Source organism: Sturnira hondurensis, unplaced genomic scaffold, assembly GCF_014824575.4.
Source record: "Sturnira hondurensis isolate 20B ecotype Veracruz unplaced genomic scaffold, ASM1482457v3 Scaffold0004068, whole genome shotgun sequence".
Taxonomy (NCBI): Eukaryota; Metazoa; Chordata; class Mammalia; order Chiroptera; family Phyllostomidae; genus Sturnira; species Sturnira hondurensis.
In genome coordinates this window covers 4,356,203-4,372,193 of record NW_028076699.1, presented here as the reverse complement: position 1 = coordinate 4,372,193, position 15,991 = coordinate 4,356,203, and the positions used below count along the sequence as shown (strand labels likewise).

At 53.7% G+C, this 15,991-nt stretch overlaps 1 protein-coding gene across 2 annotated transcripts in view; it reads left to right on the top strand.

Moving 5' to 3' along the window:
* Positions 1–15,991, top strand: part of ACOT11 (acyl-CoA thioesterase 11) — a 47,182-nt gene that overhangs the window by 17,549 nt on the left and 13,642 nt on the right. For both annotated transcript variants that reach the window (XM_037043182.1, XM_037043184.1), the window contains exons 2-7: positions 5,305–5,515; positions 6,475–6,544; positions 10,417–10,477; positions 12,088–12,186; positions 12,682–12,817; positions 14,560–14,716. In XM_037043182.1, coding sequence (XP_036899077.1) covers positions 5,305–5,515; positions 6,475–6,544; positions 10,417–10,477; positions 12,088–12,186; positions 12,682–12,817; positions 14,560–14,716 — 734 coding nt within the window. The remainder of the gene's footprint in view (positions 1–5,304; positions 5,516–6,474; positions 6,545–10,416; positions 10,478–12,087; positions 12,187–12,681; positions 12,818–14,559; positions 14,717–15,991) is intronic.

Genomic DNA, 15,991 nt, shown 5'->3' with positions numbered 1-15,991 from the left:
ATGTGTGCAGGAGTGTCCTGTGTGTGCGTGCAGGCTGTCTCAGAGTCTTTTTTGGAGAAAGGTAGGGAACCTGAAGGAGAGTTGAGGATGTTGACAAATGTGTCTGCCTTGCTGGTGGGGAAACCACAGGGGACATCCTTGTCTCTCTGAGAGTCAGGAGCCACCTTTGTAGGGACAGGGCATTAGGTCAGGCTCCCTTGGACAGCTCAGAGTGGTCATGCTCAGACCACCAGGCCTTTCGCTGGCCTGGCCTGGCCCGGGGCTCTGGGGACCAGTCAAAGGCTGCTTCTCCCTGCTCCCTGGGGCCTGCATTTTAGTCCCCAGTCCCTCTGGAGAGTCAGAGACGGGGAGTAGGAGGAACAGGGGCTTTTCAGTCTCACACCTGGGCTTGAGGGCTGGCTCCAGTATCGTGGCTCTTTGAATTCTCATGGAACCTCTTAAATGGGCTTAACCCGTTGCCCCTTAACAGTCTCACCCCCTCACCATGAAGTTCCGGTGAGCTCACAGATGAGAAAAGGCTGCATAAATGATATTGGGGTCTGTCCCAGCTGTGTTTCTGTAGGAAGTCTAAACTCAGCTTTATAATGCTAACAGTGAGTACTCAAAAATGTTAGCCATGTGGCAGGCCTGTGCTAGGAGGTTTAAACACTGGATCTCATTTAGCTTCTCATTTCTTGAGCCCTGGAGGTGGTAGGTATTATAATCCCATTTTTTTAGAGGAGGAAACTGAGGCCCACAGAGGTTGAGCAGTTTGCCCTGAGGTCACACACGTTAGTTGAGGAATCCAATTTGAACTCAGGCCAGACCAACTTCCAAGGCTTGTCATGGGGGTTTAGGTGAGAGGTCCCCCAAGCCTGCTCCTTCCTGCCGGGGTGGGCGAGCCTCCTCTGCTCCAGGCCTGCTGTTCCTTGTGGTTCCTGCAGGCGTGAAAATCTATCTGCTGGCTGGTCTCCTTTCATGGGTAATCCCTAGGCTGCAGCCCTCCCCAGGAGTCTTCCATGGTGCTGGGGACTCCTCGGCCCCTTTGCCTCTGTCCCTACCCGCACAGGTACCTAGTACTTCACCTCATGCTTCCCTTTGCTGCACCGGCCGTTCCCATTGCCCGCGGCACCCTGTTCCTGCTTGTCCTTTCTGCTGTCTTCACGTTCTCTCTGCACCTCAGACCTTCCTCATCTTCAAGGCTCTGGTCTCAGCTCCAGGGTGATCCCTGTCCTAAGTAAGAAACTTAGGGAAGAACCCCAAGTGTTTATGTGGCACCTGCTCTGGGCCAGGCCTGAATCTGTTTCTGTCCTGTGGAAACGCCTGTGTGACGGGAGAGGCACCTGTGAACACCGTGACTGCGCGGTGTGGTCGGTGCTATGATGGAGACAGGCAAGGCCGTGGCGACTGGGAGGCCCTGGCTCACCCTGGGGAAGAGGCAGGGATGGGGAGCTTGGAGAGGGAGGAGGGAGGACTCACCAGGCAGACAAGGCAGGTAAAAGGGTCCTAGGCAGCAGCAGCACCCACGTGGCCGGGGAACAGAGGAGGACGAGAGGGGTGCTCTGAGGAACCTCTTGTGGTCGAGCTGCTGGGCATCGTGGCAGGAGCAGGAAGCAGGGCCTTGCTCCTGGGGGAGTCTGGAGCAGGGGAGCTGTCTGATCAGGCTTACTGTTCAGACAGGTATGCGCGGTCCTGGGGGACAGAATGAGGTCCTGTGGTGGGAGGAGTCACAAGGACTGACTGGTCTGCCTGCCAAGGCAGGACACAGTAAGTTGTGGTTGTCGAGTCGGTGGGTCTGCTTTCTGGGAGGATCCATTGGTGCTGCCTGGAGGCCAGAAGGCAGTGTGGAGACTAGAGGCCTGTGAACAGGCCATGGAAGCAGTGCGGGGCCCTGAGTGCATCAGGGTGGTGGGGTAGGCCGAGAGCTTCTGGGGGGTTGTTGGATATCTGTACTTGGCTCCCTGAGGGAGGGAGGAAGCCCAGGTCAAGTGTGTCAGTGGGAGCTGTGGTCAAATTGCCTGGAAGGAGCCCTGGCCCAGGAGGCCTCAGCCTAACTCCCAGCTATGTGAACCTGGACCAGCCTTTTCTTCCGTGTGCCTCAGTTTTCCCATCAATGCAGGGATTGGGCGAAGTGGCCTCTCCTGCTCTGACCGGCAGGTCTGTGGCATGGCTGGCCCAGGAGGAGGGACACAGAGCGAATGGTGTAGCTAGCTGAGGTCTAATCTGGGATTATCAAATCTGGCCAGTTCTGCTGTGGCTGGGGACCAGAGCCTGACACGGCTTCCTTCTGAGAGGGCATGGCTCTGGCCCCACATTTCTCGTGGGCCCTGCCCTCCCTGTCAGCTGTTTTGGCTGAGCCTACTCTGCCACCCCAGGACCTGACTCTATCCAGGGCCTCTGCTTTCTTTGTGACTGGCTGGGGCTGGGTGGGTGGGGGGAGTGGCCCAGCTCTAGGGCCCCATTGGCCAAACCCTCCGGGGCTGCACACTTCCCTCCCTCCCAGGCTGGCTGCCTGCCCAACCTGGGAGGAGAAGGAGGCCTGGCCTGGCCTGACAATGGCAGGCTGTCTTGGAGCCGAGGGAGGAGTTGGAATCTGAGAGGCCCTGTCTGAGCCACTGGTGCTGCTCTGTCCCCTCCGCTGGTGCTATAGCCCAGGGCTCTACACTCTTTTGGAGAGGAGTTGGGGGATAGCCATAGTGAGTGAGGCTTGTCCCGCACTTTGCAGGGGGCGGGGAGGTGAGAGCTCAGCGCTGCTGGGAGAAGTTCAGTATTTCCTGTCTGACAGGGTGAACCGGCTCCTTGGCTTCCTCTTTGGAAATCTCAGCTGGGCATGCTGGAGCCCTGCAGGGTCAGACCCCAGAATCCCGGAACCAGGGGATACCCTGGGGATTGGCGATCTCCCACTGCCCCTACCCACCTTATGATTGATAGACGAGGCTTAGGAGGAGAGGGGGCTTGCTCACGATCACATAGCACCTGAGCAACAGGAGTAGGATTTGAACTCAAGTCTATCTCTGCTTGTCTTTCCACAAATCTTTCATGAGGTCCTGTTGCATGCCAGGCTCTTCTAGACAGGAGCAGGAGAGTAGGAGCTTCTCAAAGGGACCGGCTCAATTCTCCTTTGCATTCTCAGTGTTTGGCCCAGGGCCTAGCACAGAGGAGGTGCTTGGTGAATGAATGAATGAATGAATGAATGAATGAGGCAAAGATCCTGCCTTCAGGCATGTAGAGTCCGTTGGAAGGATAGGGACTCCTTTCCATAGAACTTGAAAGAGGAGCCTGGTGGGAGTGGGGAGTGACCAGGTGAGAAGCAGAGAAAGGATTGGAACTAAGGTGTCCTGATTGCTGATCTAGGGCTTTTCCATCCTTACTTCCTCATCTGTAACAATTGGGTCCGCCTTCCTTGTGAGGATCCAGTGAGCAGTGGATGTGAAACTAGGCTTGTGAAGCGGGGACACCCTGTGTGCATGCCCAGAATTGCCCAGAAACCGCACACGTCTGCTCCCTTGTTTCTGCCCCCTTACACTGTGCATCTTGCCTCCCCCGTTTCCCTGAGTTTCTCCAGGCTTCTTTCTGCAATGTTCTGTGCAGAACCCCTGGCTGTGGGAGGGGTTTGGGAAGAGTGTGGGTGAACAGAGTCTGCCTGCCTCCTCCCTCTAGCGTCTCCCACACCTGGAAAGGCAGCCTCCCGCATCCACATCCATGCAGGCCCCCAGTGCACACCAGGCTGGAAATGCCTTGGCAGTGGTTACCATGGTGACATTCCTGCTTAGACCACAAGGCCTGCGAGATGCCTGCAAGATCCTGCAAGGCTGGCAGCCTGGCACTGCGAAGGCTTCCACCCAAGCTGAGAGCTCCTGGGACAGCCACCCTCCTCTCTGTACCCTTGGTGACCAGCACTGTTTCTGGTACCCAGAGGCTCTTGGGAATGAGCTGCCTCTCTGGGGACCTACAAGCTGTTCTGGATCAGACAGGCCTGGTTCAAATCCCCTTTCTCCCACTCACGAGTTGGCAACCTTGAACCAGTCATGTCAGTGTGTTCTGAGTTTACTGAATTAGCTACAGAGCTTCACGGGGGGAGCCATCTAAGGTCTTAGGAGCACACCCCCCAGCATGAGGGCCCTCAGCCCTGAGCTGTCACCGCCACCAGCTGCAGCAGTGGCAGGGTCAGTATCAAGTCGTGGCACTCTTTGCTGCTGAATCCAGGCCCAGGCCCCTGGCTTCCTTCTCATTCAGCACCAGGAACCCCTGCAGGCAGTACGGCATGGTGGGTAGAACCTCAGGCTGCAGCCAGACCTCTGGGGTCACAGAGGTCTATGACCTCTTTCTTGGGCCACTTTCTTGGGCCTCAGTTTCCTCATCAGTGAGGTGGGGATAATAATGAACCTACCTTAAGGGTTTCATGTGCAGATCAAATCGAATTGGTACATGCAAAGTGTTTAGAAGAGTGTTTGATATTTATTAAGTGCTGTATAAATGTTGGTGGCAGGTGTTATCAATTGGCAATGGCCATGAGAATTGGAACTTGTGCCTGTCCCTCCTGTCATTTTTTTCACATGCGCAGGTGTACCCAGCCCTTGTTCAGAGTCTGATTAGGGAAAGAGAAGGGATGGCAGGTTGGCACCACCTTCTCCATCTACCTCATCCTCCTATCGCTAAGCCCTCACCTCCTCTTCTGCCTGAGGACTAACAAAACCTGTGCCCTGGGCAGAAACTCCACCTCTGCTTCATGAGTTTGAGGATCTTCTCAGCTGGTTCTCCAGCTGGCAGCGGCTGGAGCCCTGGCCTGCATCACACAGCTGCTCAGAGACTGTCCTGAGCGCTCCAAGTCAGTAGAGCTGAGTGCTAACGACAGATGAGCATCCAACAGAGGGGTCATCTGAAGAACAAGGAGTCCAGGGAAGGGGGCCTTGGGGGATGAAGTAGGAGCTGCTTCTCGAAACACTTTTGGGGGAACAAATCCTCAGGCTTGCTGGGTGGAGACTCACTAGGCCTCTGAACTGAGAGGGGAAATCTTTCAAGCATGAAGGTCAATCAGAGGCAAAACTTTAAAACGCTGACCCACAAGCTGAAGCAAGAGGGCTGAATTCTGTGCACCACCCCTCTCTCCCCTACCTCTGTTTCGGGTCCAGGGTCATGTTAACATGGAGGTGTTGGCTGAAAGGAACCTGGGCACAAATGACATCCAGAGTGCCCCTGGGCCGGAGGGTGGTGGGAGGTGGGCCCAGGGGCTCTCTCTTCTCCCTCCAGCCCTCAGGTCGCAGGGAGGGCAGACCCAGCGGGCCCTGCAGTGAGCTGACTTCTCTGAATTGACCTGTTCCCCAGGGCCTCGCCTCTGTGTTCCCCAGTCGCCAGTCCCGGAAGTCAGCCTCACGCACAGAGTTCAAAGACAGTGCCATGGCCGACGATGGGGGGTACCGGAACCCCACAGAAGTGCAGATGAGCCAGCTGGTGCTGCCCTGCCACACCAACCAGCGTGGTGAGCTGAGCATCGGGCAGTTGCTCAAGTGGATCGACACCACGGCCTGCCTGTCCGGTGAGACTGCGATCGGCATAGCCGCTCTCCCCGCACTGGCCCCCCACACCCGGAGGAGAGGCCTCAGTTTTTTAAGACTCTTTTGGGGTGGTCTCTGTCTCCCTGAGTGCCACACTCATCCCTCATCCCAGCCTGCCTGCCCGTAATGCTTTTTCCAATTTCTCAATGCTCAGCCCTGGCCCGCCCTTTCCCCTAAACGCCCCAGCTCTGTGTGGCCGCAGGTCCCTGCTCCAGCACAGCGAGGCCGTGAACATGCTGCTCCAAGACTGGCTTAGGAGTGCTGTGAGCAGGCCCCCTGCTGTCTGCCTTAAAGAGCTCTCTGCAAGGGTTGAGCTGAATTGAACTTATTTTATTCCTTATGATGTCCCAGTGTCCTCCAAGCCACAGGGAGCTCAAATCTGCTGTGGGGGAGGTGGGACAGAGAGGTGACCCAACTACCCCCACACACTCTTTTGGGGGGATTGGGAAAGGGAGGTGAAGCTGGGGCAGTGTGAGAACAGGCTGCAGGGACAGAGAAGGGATTCTAGAGGGACTGGGGCACATGGGCAGAGTCCTGAGGGTAAGAATGACTCAGGCCTGCAAACAAAGGTGGGTGAAGGTGACTGGGCAGACGGGTGGGCACCCTAGAAGGCTGGGAAGGAGACTGGCTGGTGCGGCCACTCATTTATGCGACAGCTACCTATTGAGTGTCCACTCTGTGCCAGGCAGTCTTCTGGGACTGGGGCACAGCCATGCACAAGGCAGGCAAACATTTCTTGCCCTCAGTAACTTGCAGCTGAACAGAAGGGAGAGATACTAGACAGACCAGATACATTAAACAGGACACGGCAACCTTGAAGAAAAGTAAAGAAGGGTGCAGGTGAGGAGGCATGGCCCTAGCTCAGGAGATCTGACATTTAATCAGAGGCCTGCGTAACGTGGGAGGCTGCTAACGCATGGCTTTCTTTTCCTGATGCCAGCGGAGAGGCATGCTGGCTGTCCCTGCGTCACTGCCTCCATGGACGATATCTATTTTGAGCACACCATTAGGTAAGTGGCCCCTCCTGCCTCTAGGTACTTCTGGGTACCCCACTACAAGCCTAGGGATCCTTCCCCTGTCTCTCCTGCCTGGAACTCGATGGTCTTTGTGAATGAAGTTGGGGAAGCCTCTGGGAAGCAAGGACCTACCTGCAGGGACTCTGGGGCAGCGGTGGGCTGGGAGCTGGCTTGCTGCTAGTTGCTGTGGGGTGGGTTCCTTAAGCTGGGGGGAGCGAAGGAAGTTGCTTCAGATTTGGAGTTGAATGTTGCTGAGGCAGCATCGTGGGGTGCTGTGTGACTTTGGTGAAGTCTAGCTTTTTCTCTGGGGGTGAATAGACTTAACCAGTGAATGCCTTTTTGATCTCAGGCGTTCTCTGTGGGCCACTGGTTGCTGGACTGTAGGTAGTTCTCTAGACAAGGTGCCCTGGCAGAGCCTAAGCCAGATGCTTGGGTAATTCGATCTCTGCTCACGTGGCTTCAGGGATGAGGAGCTCGCTGCCTCCTGGTTTTTGCTTTTTAAAATGCCTCTACTGGTTAGAAAGCTCTTCATTACACTGTGTTGAGCTTTGTCTTCTGCGGAGCTCTGCTGGAACCCAAGGACCACGCCAAGACCTGAGCCCAGGACAGGCTGTAGGGTCTGCTTGTGGTGCTCCTGCCCCCTGGCCTGCTCCTAAGTTCTCCATCAGGACCAAGGGCTTATTCAGGGCTTCCTTGGTGCCCGGAGTGTTGTGGTTCAGGGAAAGGTGCGGCCGGTCCTTGTATTCATTTCTCAGTCATTCCTCACTACTTGCACCTTTTCCGGATGAGGGCCCGTGCCGCGTGCGTGGCACACACAGCCAGCTGGAGCGTAGCCCCCGTGCCCCCGAGCGCCCAGCTGTGGGGAGGCAAATGTAGAAACATAGTTTCAGTTCATGGGGTAAGTTCCGTGCTCGTGATGATCTCTGACATACAGGTGCTTGGTGATACTTTTTCTAAATATTTTTTATTTTAGAATAGTTATTAATTTACAAAACAGTTGTAGATGGTACAGAGTGTTCCATATACTCCACCTCCAGATCCTCTATTAAAATTTTACTTTCCCATAGTATCTTTGTCACAATTGATAAACAAATATTGATGCATTATTTACAATGCCTTTTCAAATACATTAACTTGTTTAATTCTCAGATAAATGTTACGAGGTCCTGGCTATTAGTATCTTCATTTTACAGAATAAGAAACTGAGGAACAGAGATGTGAAATAACTTGCTTAAGGTCATGCAGCTGGAGGAGGACCCAGGCTATACTACCAAGAGGCAGCCTGGTCCCAGAGCGCTTGCTCTTAACCAGTAGACCACATTTCCTATATGTCTAGGGGTGGGTATAGTGACATAGAGGGTAATCAAGGGTGGCTTCCTGGAGGAAGTGTTTGAGCTGGCTCCAGTACTGTCAGCACTGTAGGTAGTGACGCTGAGGAACTATAGTGTTATTCTGGGCCATCTCTGAGTTTCTGCTGCCAACACGGATTCTGGTACTCACAGCAGCTGGGGAGAGGGCTGGTGGGGGGATGCATGCCCAATGCGTGGGTCTGCTGCAAGACCCACCAGGGTGAAGGCAAGTCTGGGCAGAGGAGGGTGTCAGTGGAAGGGGAAGCTGGACAGGATCCTGGGAAGGAGGGCAAGCTGGGGAAGGGCCTGGAACATGATTGGTGACCAGGAAAGGCTTGGCTACACCGGAGGAAAACTGGGGACAGGTTTTTTTTTTTTTGTTTTTGTTTTTTAGTTTTGCCATTTAAAAATATTTCAAAATGTATCTCTAAGGGTAAGAACTCTTTTTAAACTTAATCTCAAGACCACAACACCTAAACACAATTAACAATAATCTCTTGCACGTCAAATATCCGGCCAGCACTTACTTGCCCTCACCACTGTCTCACGAACTTGTTTCTGTCTTGGTTGCTTCACAGTTACTTTTGTTGTTCAAGTCAGGATGCAAATAAGGTTGCAATCCATTTATAATGTTTCTTAAGGTTTTTAAACATATTTTATTTATTTATTTATTTTTAGAGAGAGGGGAAGGGAAGGAGAAAGAGTGGGAGAGAAACATCAAAGTGTGGCTGCCTCTCATGTGTCCCCCACTGGGGGACCTGACCTGCAACCCAGACATGTGCCCTGACTGGGAATCAAACCTGTGACCCTTTGCTTCATAGGACCATGCTCAATCCACTGAGCCAGCCAGGGCTGTTTCTTAAGGTTTTTGAAAAATGATCTATAGATGTTATACCTTCCCCCAACACTCTCCACCCTACACCTCTCTCTCTCTCTCTTGCTTTCTCATTGAAATTTATTTGTTCAGGAAACCTGGTCACTTGCCTTCTAGAGTTCTCCATCACCTGGGTTTGCTGTTCTCTTCACTGGCTGTCATTGAAATGTTCCTCTGTCCCCTGAGAGTAAACTGGTCCTGGAGAAGGGCTTGGATAGTGGTCAGATTTGTTCATGGTAGATGCCTCTTTGCCAGGCGAACACTTGGGCAGGGGTTGGGGCTTGAGGGGACCCCCAAAGAGGCTGGGCAGTGACATGGGGAGGGGACCAGTTTCATCCTGAGCCATGGGGTGAGGGGCAGTCAGGAAGGAAGAAGGGCTTCCACGTCCACGTGGGTGTCCGCTGGGCTTCTGGGAAGCTAGAGAGGGGAAGGAAGAGGAGGGTGAGGACGAGGGGTTGGGTCACAGATTGATTTCTTTCTTTTTAGCTCCACAGAAAAGAAACTTTTATTTTTATTTTGTGGGTAATAGAAGTTTTCTTTTATTTATTTTTTATCATGAAAAGTTTCAAAATTCTAGAAAAGTTGAATAGTGCAATCTTCTCCATCAGTTAATTACTGAGATTCAATAATTAGCATTTTGCTAAATTTGCTTTATCTATGGGTAAATAAGTAGTCTCTCTCTCTCTCTCCCTCTCTCTTTTTGTGGAACCATTTGAAAGTAAGTCATAGACATCATGATACTCATCCCTCCACATGTTGGCATGCATCTCCTAAAAATGACAGTCCCCTGCATGACTGTTAGAACTGTTAAAAGAAATGAAAAAAATGAGCAAGGATGCCTAGGGCAGGCTGGGTGGCTCCCCCCGAGATTCTGGTTGTTTGTCCGGTGTGGGACTCATTCCAGAGGGACAGACCAGAGCAGTCAACAGAATTAGTCTAGAATTCCAGCTTTGTCACCTTTAGCTGGGTGACCTTGGGCAACTGTCTTACCCTCTCTGATGTTCAATCTGCCCCCAAACCTATGTGCCACACTTGTCTTGAGGCTCAAATGAGGTCAAGTACGGTGACTGGCATGTAGCAGGCGTTCTTTAAATGTTTTCATTTTACTTCCCACCCTCTGTGTATAGCCCCTTGCTCTTAGTAGGTATGTAGTAAATGTGGAATGTATGAATTTAGGAGGCTTCTATGTATGGAGGTACCACCCTTCGCCCTGTGCTAGGCCTCTCCCCAGTGGAGCTTAGGGACTGTGGGGAAGACCGAGGTCAGTCTGCCGGAAGAAGTGCTAGGAGGGCGAACCTTGCAGAGCTACAGTGGAGCAGGAGGCCTTCCCTGGGGAGGGGACCGGTGGGCAGAGAGCACAAAGAAGCTCAAGCAGCCATTGGACAGGGGGGAGTCGGGGAGAGGGAGCAGATGAATGAAGTCATGACGCTCCTCTCAGCCTCAGCTGCCCTCTGGTAAACATGGTGCTAACACTATCTTGCTGGCTTGCTTTGAGAACTCAGGTGCCATCCATATGTGAATATGCTCTGTAAACTGACATTCTGCTGCCAGTTCACCTCAGAAGAGCCCTTGCAAGTATTGGGGGCCTCTGTTCCTTCCCTCTGTCCCTTATGGAAGGCTCACCTCCTGCTTTTCTCTCCCAGCGCTGGACAGGTGGTGAATATCAAGGCCAAAGTGAACCGGGCCTTCAACTCCAGCATGGAGGTATGCGGGACTGGCACTGCCTGAGGACGAGAGGGTGCTGGGTGGGCTTCCTACCGCCTCTCCACTCTCAGCCCCCAGCCCAGGCACACTCACACTGGCAAAGCCTCGGCGGAGGCAGCAGAGTTCTGAACCAGCTGGCAGGGCCGGGAGGATCTTCCCATCCAATACAGAAGGGAAAAGTGAGGCCCAGGGAGGGAAGGGATTTGCCCCAGGTCATCAAACCACATAGATCCCACTGTGGGACCTGACTCATAGCCTCCTGGGTCTTCACGCCTAGCTTTGGCCCCTGTCTTTAGCAGCCAGGTGATTGTGGAAGTGCAAGGAAGACAGCTGCTGGGCCTGCCCCTGGAGGCCAGGGGCTGGAGCAGGGGGAGCGCCGGACTCCAGTCCTTAGCTCACCTTCCACGGACTCTGTCACCCCATCTGTGAGGTGGGAGCACGATTTCAGGGTTGCTGAGGGACTCTTGGTGATGCACAGGGTTCTGTGAGCTCTGGGGGAGGGACTCCGCCACCCATGAACATTAGATCGAGGATGCTTCACCCAGCTGGCCCGTGGTTACTGAGGGACCACTGGGGCTGAGATAGCGAGCCCTGTCTGTTCCTCCGGGCCTCCTGTAAGTGCCCAGGGCCCCCCACATGTCCTTCCTTTCAGTTTCGCCAACACTTACCTTAAGCTCTTTCATGGACACACTCTCATGTTAATCCTCTCAATACTCCTGCGAGGGTGGGTATGATTGATTCCCCACTTTACAGATGAGGAAACTGAGGCCCAGAGAAGGGAAGTGAATTGCCCAAAGTTTCCCAGAGAGCCAGGGGCAGGATCAGAACCTACCCCAGGTCTCTAGCCTTCTAGACTGGGTGGGTGTAGGACACAGGTGGCAAACACAAGGCCCACGGGCCGAATCTGGCTCTCTGGGAAAGAGAGCGCCTTGTTTCTGCCTGGCAGCAGTGCCTGGCTCCTTGCTCCTAGTTAAGGAGCATTCATACAGTCCTAAAATTACATTTGGCCCTTTGAAGGCAACTGTGAGGCTGATGTGGCCCCGGGTGAAAATGAGTTTGACACCCTGGTAGGAGAAATACTAGTAGAACCCACGCCTGGGGTGGGACTTTGATGCAGACATCAGCCCGCAGTGTCCGAGTCGTTATGGATGAAATGAGACATTCACACGGACTGTGGAGGAAAAGGGCGGGCATGGCTTTCTCTCAAGGGGAGCAGAAGCCGCAGCCCTTGCTGTGACTGGCCTTTTTTGGGTTTCTTGGCACATTACATGATGGTCCTCATTTACCTTGCACAGGTTGCTTTGGGTGATTACCTTTTACAGAAAACAAAGGAGCAAATCCCCCTCACTAATCACATCACAGAAGAGGGATATTTGCGAAAGAAAAGGGCAAAAGTGTTTGAACCAGTCACACTCATCCTTGGAAGGTTTAGCATGGATTTTAGGAAGTTACTTTGCAGTAAATGTTTGCCACTGGGAGTTGGGCCCACGCAGAATGGTCTCCTATAGGACTTCCTATCCCCTTCCTAAGCCCCACAGGGGCTGTGGGGCTTCGGGTGTGCGAGCTCCTTTTCTTCCCTCCTCTCTCCTCCACCTACTCTCCCTCACCAGGTGGGCATCCATGTGGCCTCCGAGGACCTGTGCTCTGAGAAGCAATGGAATGTGTGCAAGGCCTTGGCCACCTTCGTGGCCCACCGTGAACTCTCCAAGGTAGGTGGCTACACCTGGCTGCTTGACACTGCTGGGCCACCTGGCCACCAGGCATAGTGGGCCTGGACCAGGGCAGTGAGGCTGAGGTTTGGCAGAGGGGTGGAGGCGGGAGTGTGGTAGGGAATCTGCAGCCCCTGCAGGAATGTCCACCCCCCCTGCTCCCCGGCCCCAGGACCCCTCCCTCTCTCCTTTTCCCCACTTCTCCCTGTGTGTCTCACATAAGGATTCTTCGGGTCTCACCATTCTCTTTCACGTCCTGCAGTGACCCCCACCCCCATCCCTTGAGCCTTTATCCCAGAAGGGAGCCTGGGGTCAGTTGGAGGGTGCACATGGGGTATCCGTCAACATGGAGACAGGAAAACGAGGACAAAGGGGGTAACAGAGGCTTGTAACCATCTAGCAACCCCAGGTGTGATATGGCGGCTGTGGGGACAGGCCCTGGCACTGTTTCAGGGGACCTGTCCCAAGCATCCTCCACCCCACCCCTGCCCATAGGTGAAGCTGAAGCAGATCACGCCACGGACAGAGGAGGAGAAGACTGAGCACAGCGTGGCAGCCGAGCGCCGGCGCATGCGGCTGGTCTACACTGACACTATCAAGGACCTCTTGGCCAATTATGTCATTAAGGATGGTGAGTGGCTGAGGATAGGGCGGGCGGCTGGTGTTTCCTCTCTGCCCTGGGCTCCCACTGGGCAGAGGGAGGAAAGGCATTTCCCTGGGATGTCCACCCACTGGTGGCCTCAGGCCTGTCTGGCCCCCTTCCCTTAAGGTCTCCTTCAGTGAAAGGGGAGTGCCCCTCCCCCAGCTCCCAGCAGCTATGAGAAGGCTTTGTCATCCACAAATGCATTTGGGTCTCTAGGATATAAGGTACTTGGAAAGGTTGTATTGAGCTTGAACTTGAAGACTCTAGGATTCTTAAAAAGCACATAGATAGGTAGGTGGGTAGATAGGTAGGTAGATGTAAATGTAGGTACATGTATGGGCATAAATATAGAGCTAGAGATAGAACAAAAAGCAAGACTCTCCTGCCCCAGAACCCAGGTCCCCTCCAGAGGCACCTACTGTTTCTCATCTTTGGGGATCTTTCCAGAAGCATTCCTTGCATTTTAAGTCCACTACATATCATATAGACCCTTTTTTACCCAGAAAGGAATATATGGCACATACTGTTCTGTATCTTGCCTCTTCCTCCTTAAAAGTGCATCTTAGAGATTGTTCTGTACCTGCACACTCAGATCTATGGTGGACTGGCAGGATGTGGACAGGTGGAGAGGATGTGGAGTATTTCTTGAAACTTTAAGGAGGCAATTTTAGGACAAGTCAGAGACAGTTCAGCTCCCCAGAGCAGAAAGGGGCGGAACTAGCTAAACCCAGTGAGATCAGCGGGCTGTGCTTCTAATTTTGTGTGCCCCCTTTATTCTGGGCCTGGGGGCTGTGGCTGGGCAGGTTCAGCTCTCCCCACGGTCGGTCATCAAGGCGCCCTCCGGCCACCCTTCCGACTGCAGCCCTCCCAAGTCCCTCCTGTCCTCATAGCCCTTCTGCCCCAGCATCGATCCAAATGCCCTGGCGTGGCATCCAGGCCTTTGGCTGACTGCTCAGCCCCATCTGGTGCTGTCCCTTACTTGCCCTCTGCTCCCACTCAGCCAAGGCCTGGCTGCTCCCCATGACTGTGCCTGTCCTACCATCCTGCCTCCAGGCCTTGGCTCAGGCCCGTAACCTCCCCTGCTCCCTGCCTCTGGCATCTGCGAGCAGCATGCAAGCCAAGCCAAATGTTGCCTATTTGATGGGCCCTCTCTGCTGGTCTTCCTCCCTGGAAGGTGGCACTTCCTTGGGTTGGGTGGGGCATGTCAGCATCTGATTCCCTGACCTCTCTGGCCTCTCCTACTGAGGGTACCTTAAGGCCATTGCCCCTGAGGGATAGGGCATGTCAGGGCAGGGGGAGGGAAAAACTACCCTTTTGGAGAGTGTGCTACCGAGTTTGGTGCCAGGCACTATGGAACTGAGATTGCATTTCATCTTCACAGTCCTGTTGGGTTGGGTTTGTCATCTGCCCTTTACGATGGGGAAATCGAGGTTCAAGAGAGGTTATTTGACTAGCCCAAGGTCATACAGCCTGTATGGGGTAGAGCTGAAGTACAGACCCAGTTGTGTGTTGTCTCAAAGCTGGTTTCTGCCCCCTGCTCTGTGCCAGCCTCGTCTCTCTGCAGTTTCCTCCTCTTCCTCATGTAGGTCCAGCACACTGGTGCTGAGGAAACAGAGCAATGTGGATGGGGCCGAGAGGCGGCAGTGGGCTCCTGGGCTGCCCATGGGGAGGCTCTGCTCTTGGGAAGCTTCTCACCTCCCCCTTCTCTCCTCCTGCCCCTCCTCGGTCAGATCTGGAGAGCAGAGACTACAGCTACATGGTGCCGGCTGAGAAGACCCGCGTGGAGAGTGTGGAGCTGGTTCTGCCGCCCCACGCCAATCACCAGGGCAACACCTTCGGGGGCCAGATCATGGCCTGGATGGAGAATGTGGCCACCATCGCAGCCAGGTGAGGGGAGAGTGTATTGCCTCTGCCTCTGCCTCCCTTCCTTTCTCTGTTCCTTCCCTTAGCCAGCCCCAGGGTAGAAACCTCAGGTTGGTGTTGGCATTCAAGGCTTCAGGAGCTTGGCTGTTCTTTTAATGTAACCTGAAACATTCTGATGCAGAGAACCAGAAAACAGTGATTTCCCCTGAGTGGGCCATTCCTTCTTTGACTGAAAAAGCCCTGCGTGGGTGGCCGGCTTTCTTTCCCCAGGGCATGCATGCTCTTCGCAGAGCACTCCGGTGCCTCACCTCCCTCTTCTCTCTCTCAAGGCACTGTATCTCTCTCCCTCTTTCTCCTAAGCTCCAAGGGCCCTTCTGCTACCTCTGTAACTTTCTAAATAAACTTTAACTTATAATTTGGGGGGAAAATAGAAGCCCTGCACAGTTCTCATTTCCTGCCCGGGGCACACCAAGTCTCTGGGCCTGGTATTGTGGCCTCCCCTTGACCTGGCCTTGCAGCTGCCTTCCTGTATCTTATACTCCTTGCACACCAAGCCATTTTCCCTTGCCCTTCCCATCCTCCAAGTTCCCAGTGCCTTTGTTCCTGGTCTAACCCCCTACCATGCCACCCCTCTATTCACTGTTTGCTAAAAGCCTGCCCACTTCTTCCATGAACCCTCTCTGACTGTTCCCTTCTTCCTAGAGGTGAAACACTCCTTCCTTCTTTTCTGAGCTCTGAGCCTGTCTTGGGCTCATCCTACCCTAAACAATAGTGCATTGTTATAGTTAGGACACTGACTCACTAAATGACACTCTTATACCTTCATAACTTTGTACTTGCTCTTTCTCCTGCCAGGAGTGCTCTTCCCAACCCACACCCTCCTGGGCAAATTCTTCCTTACCCCTGTCCTTGTTCCAGTGGCCCCTCCTCTGTGTTTAATGGGTGGCACACAATGCCTAAGCATTGTCCTTCTAGGCAGCCCAAGCTATGAGTGCTGTGGGATCTCAGAGGACAGTCAGAGTCTGGATAGTCAGGGAAGACTTCTTGGAGGAAGAGCATTTCAGCTGGGCCTTGAATGACAAGTAGCTTTGGATAAGGGGAGGGCTTCCAGGTAGAAGGGAAAGCAGATGCTAAGATACAAAGGTTGGAAGGAAAATGGGGTAGGGATTACCCCAAGCCCTGCCCTAGGCTCTTTTCTGTCACCTCAAACTCAGCTGCTCTCCAGACATGCACACAGACTTCAGTATTTTAAGCTCTGGGGTGAGACTTAGTCCTGTTCCTCTGGGCAGAGCAGTCACT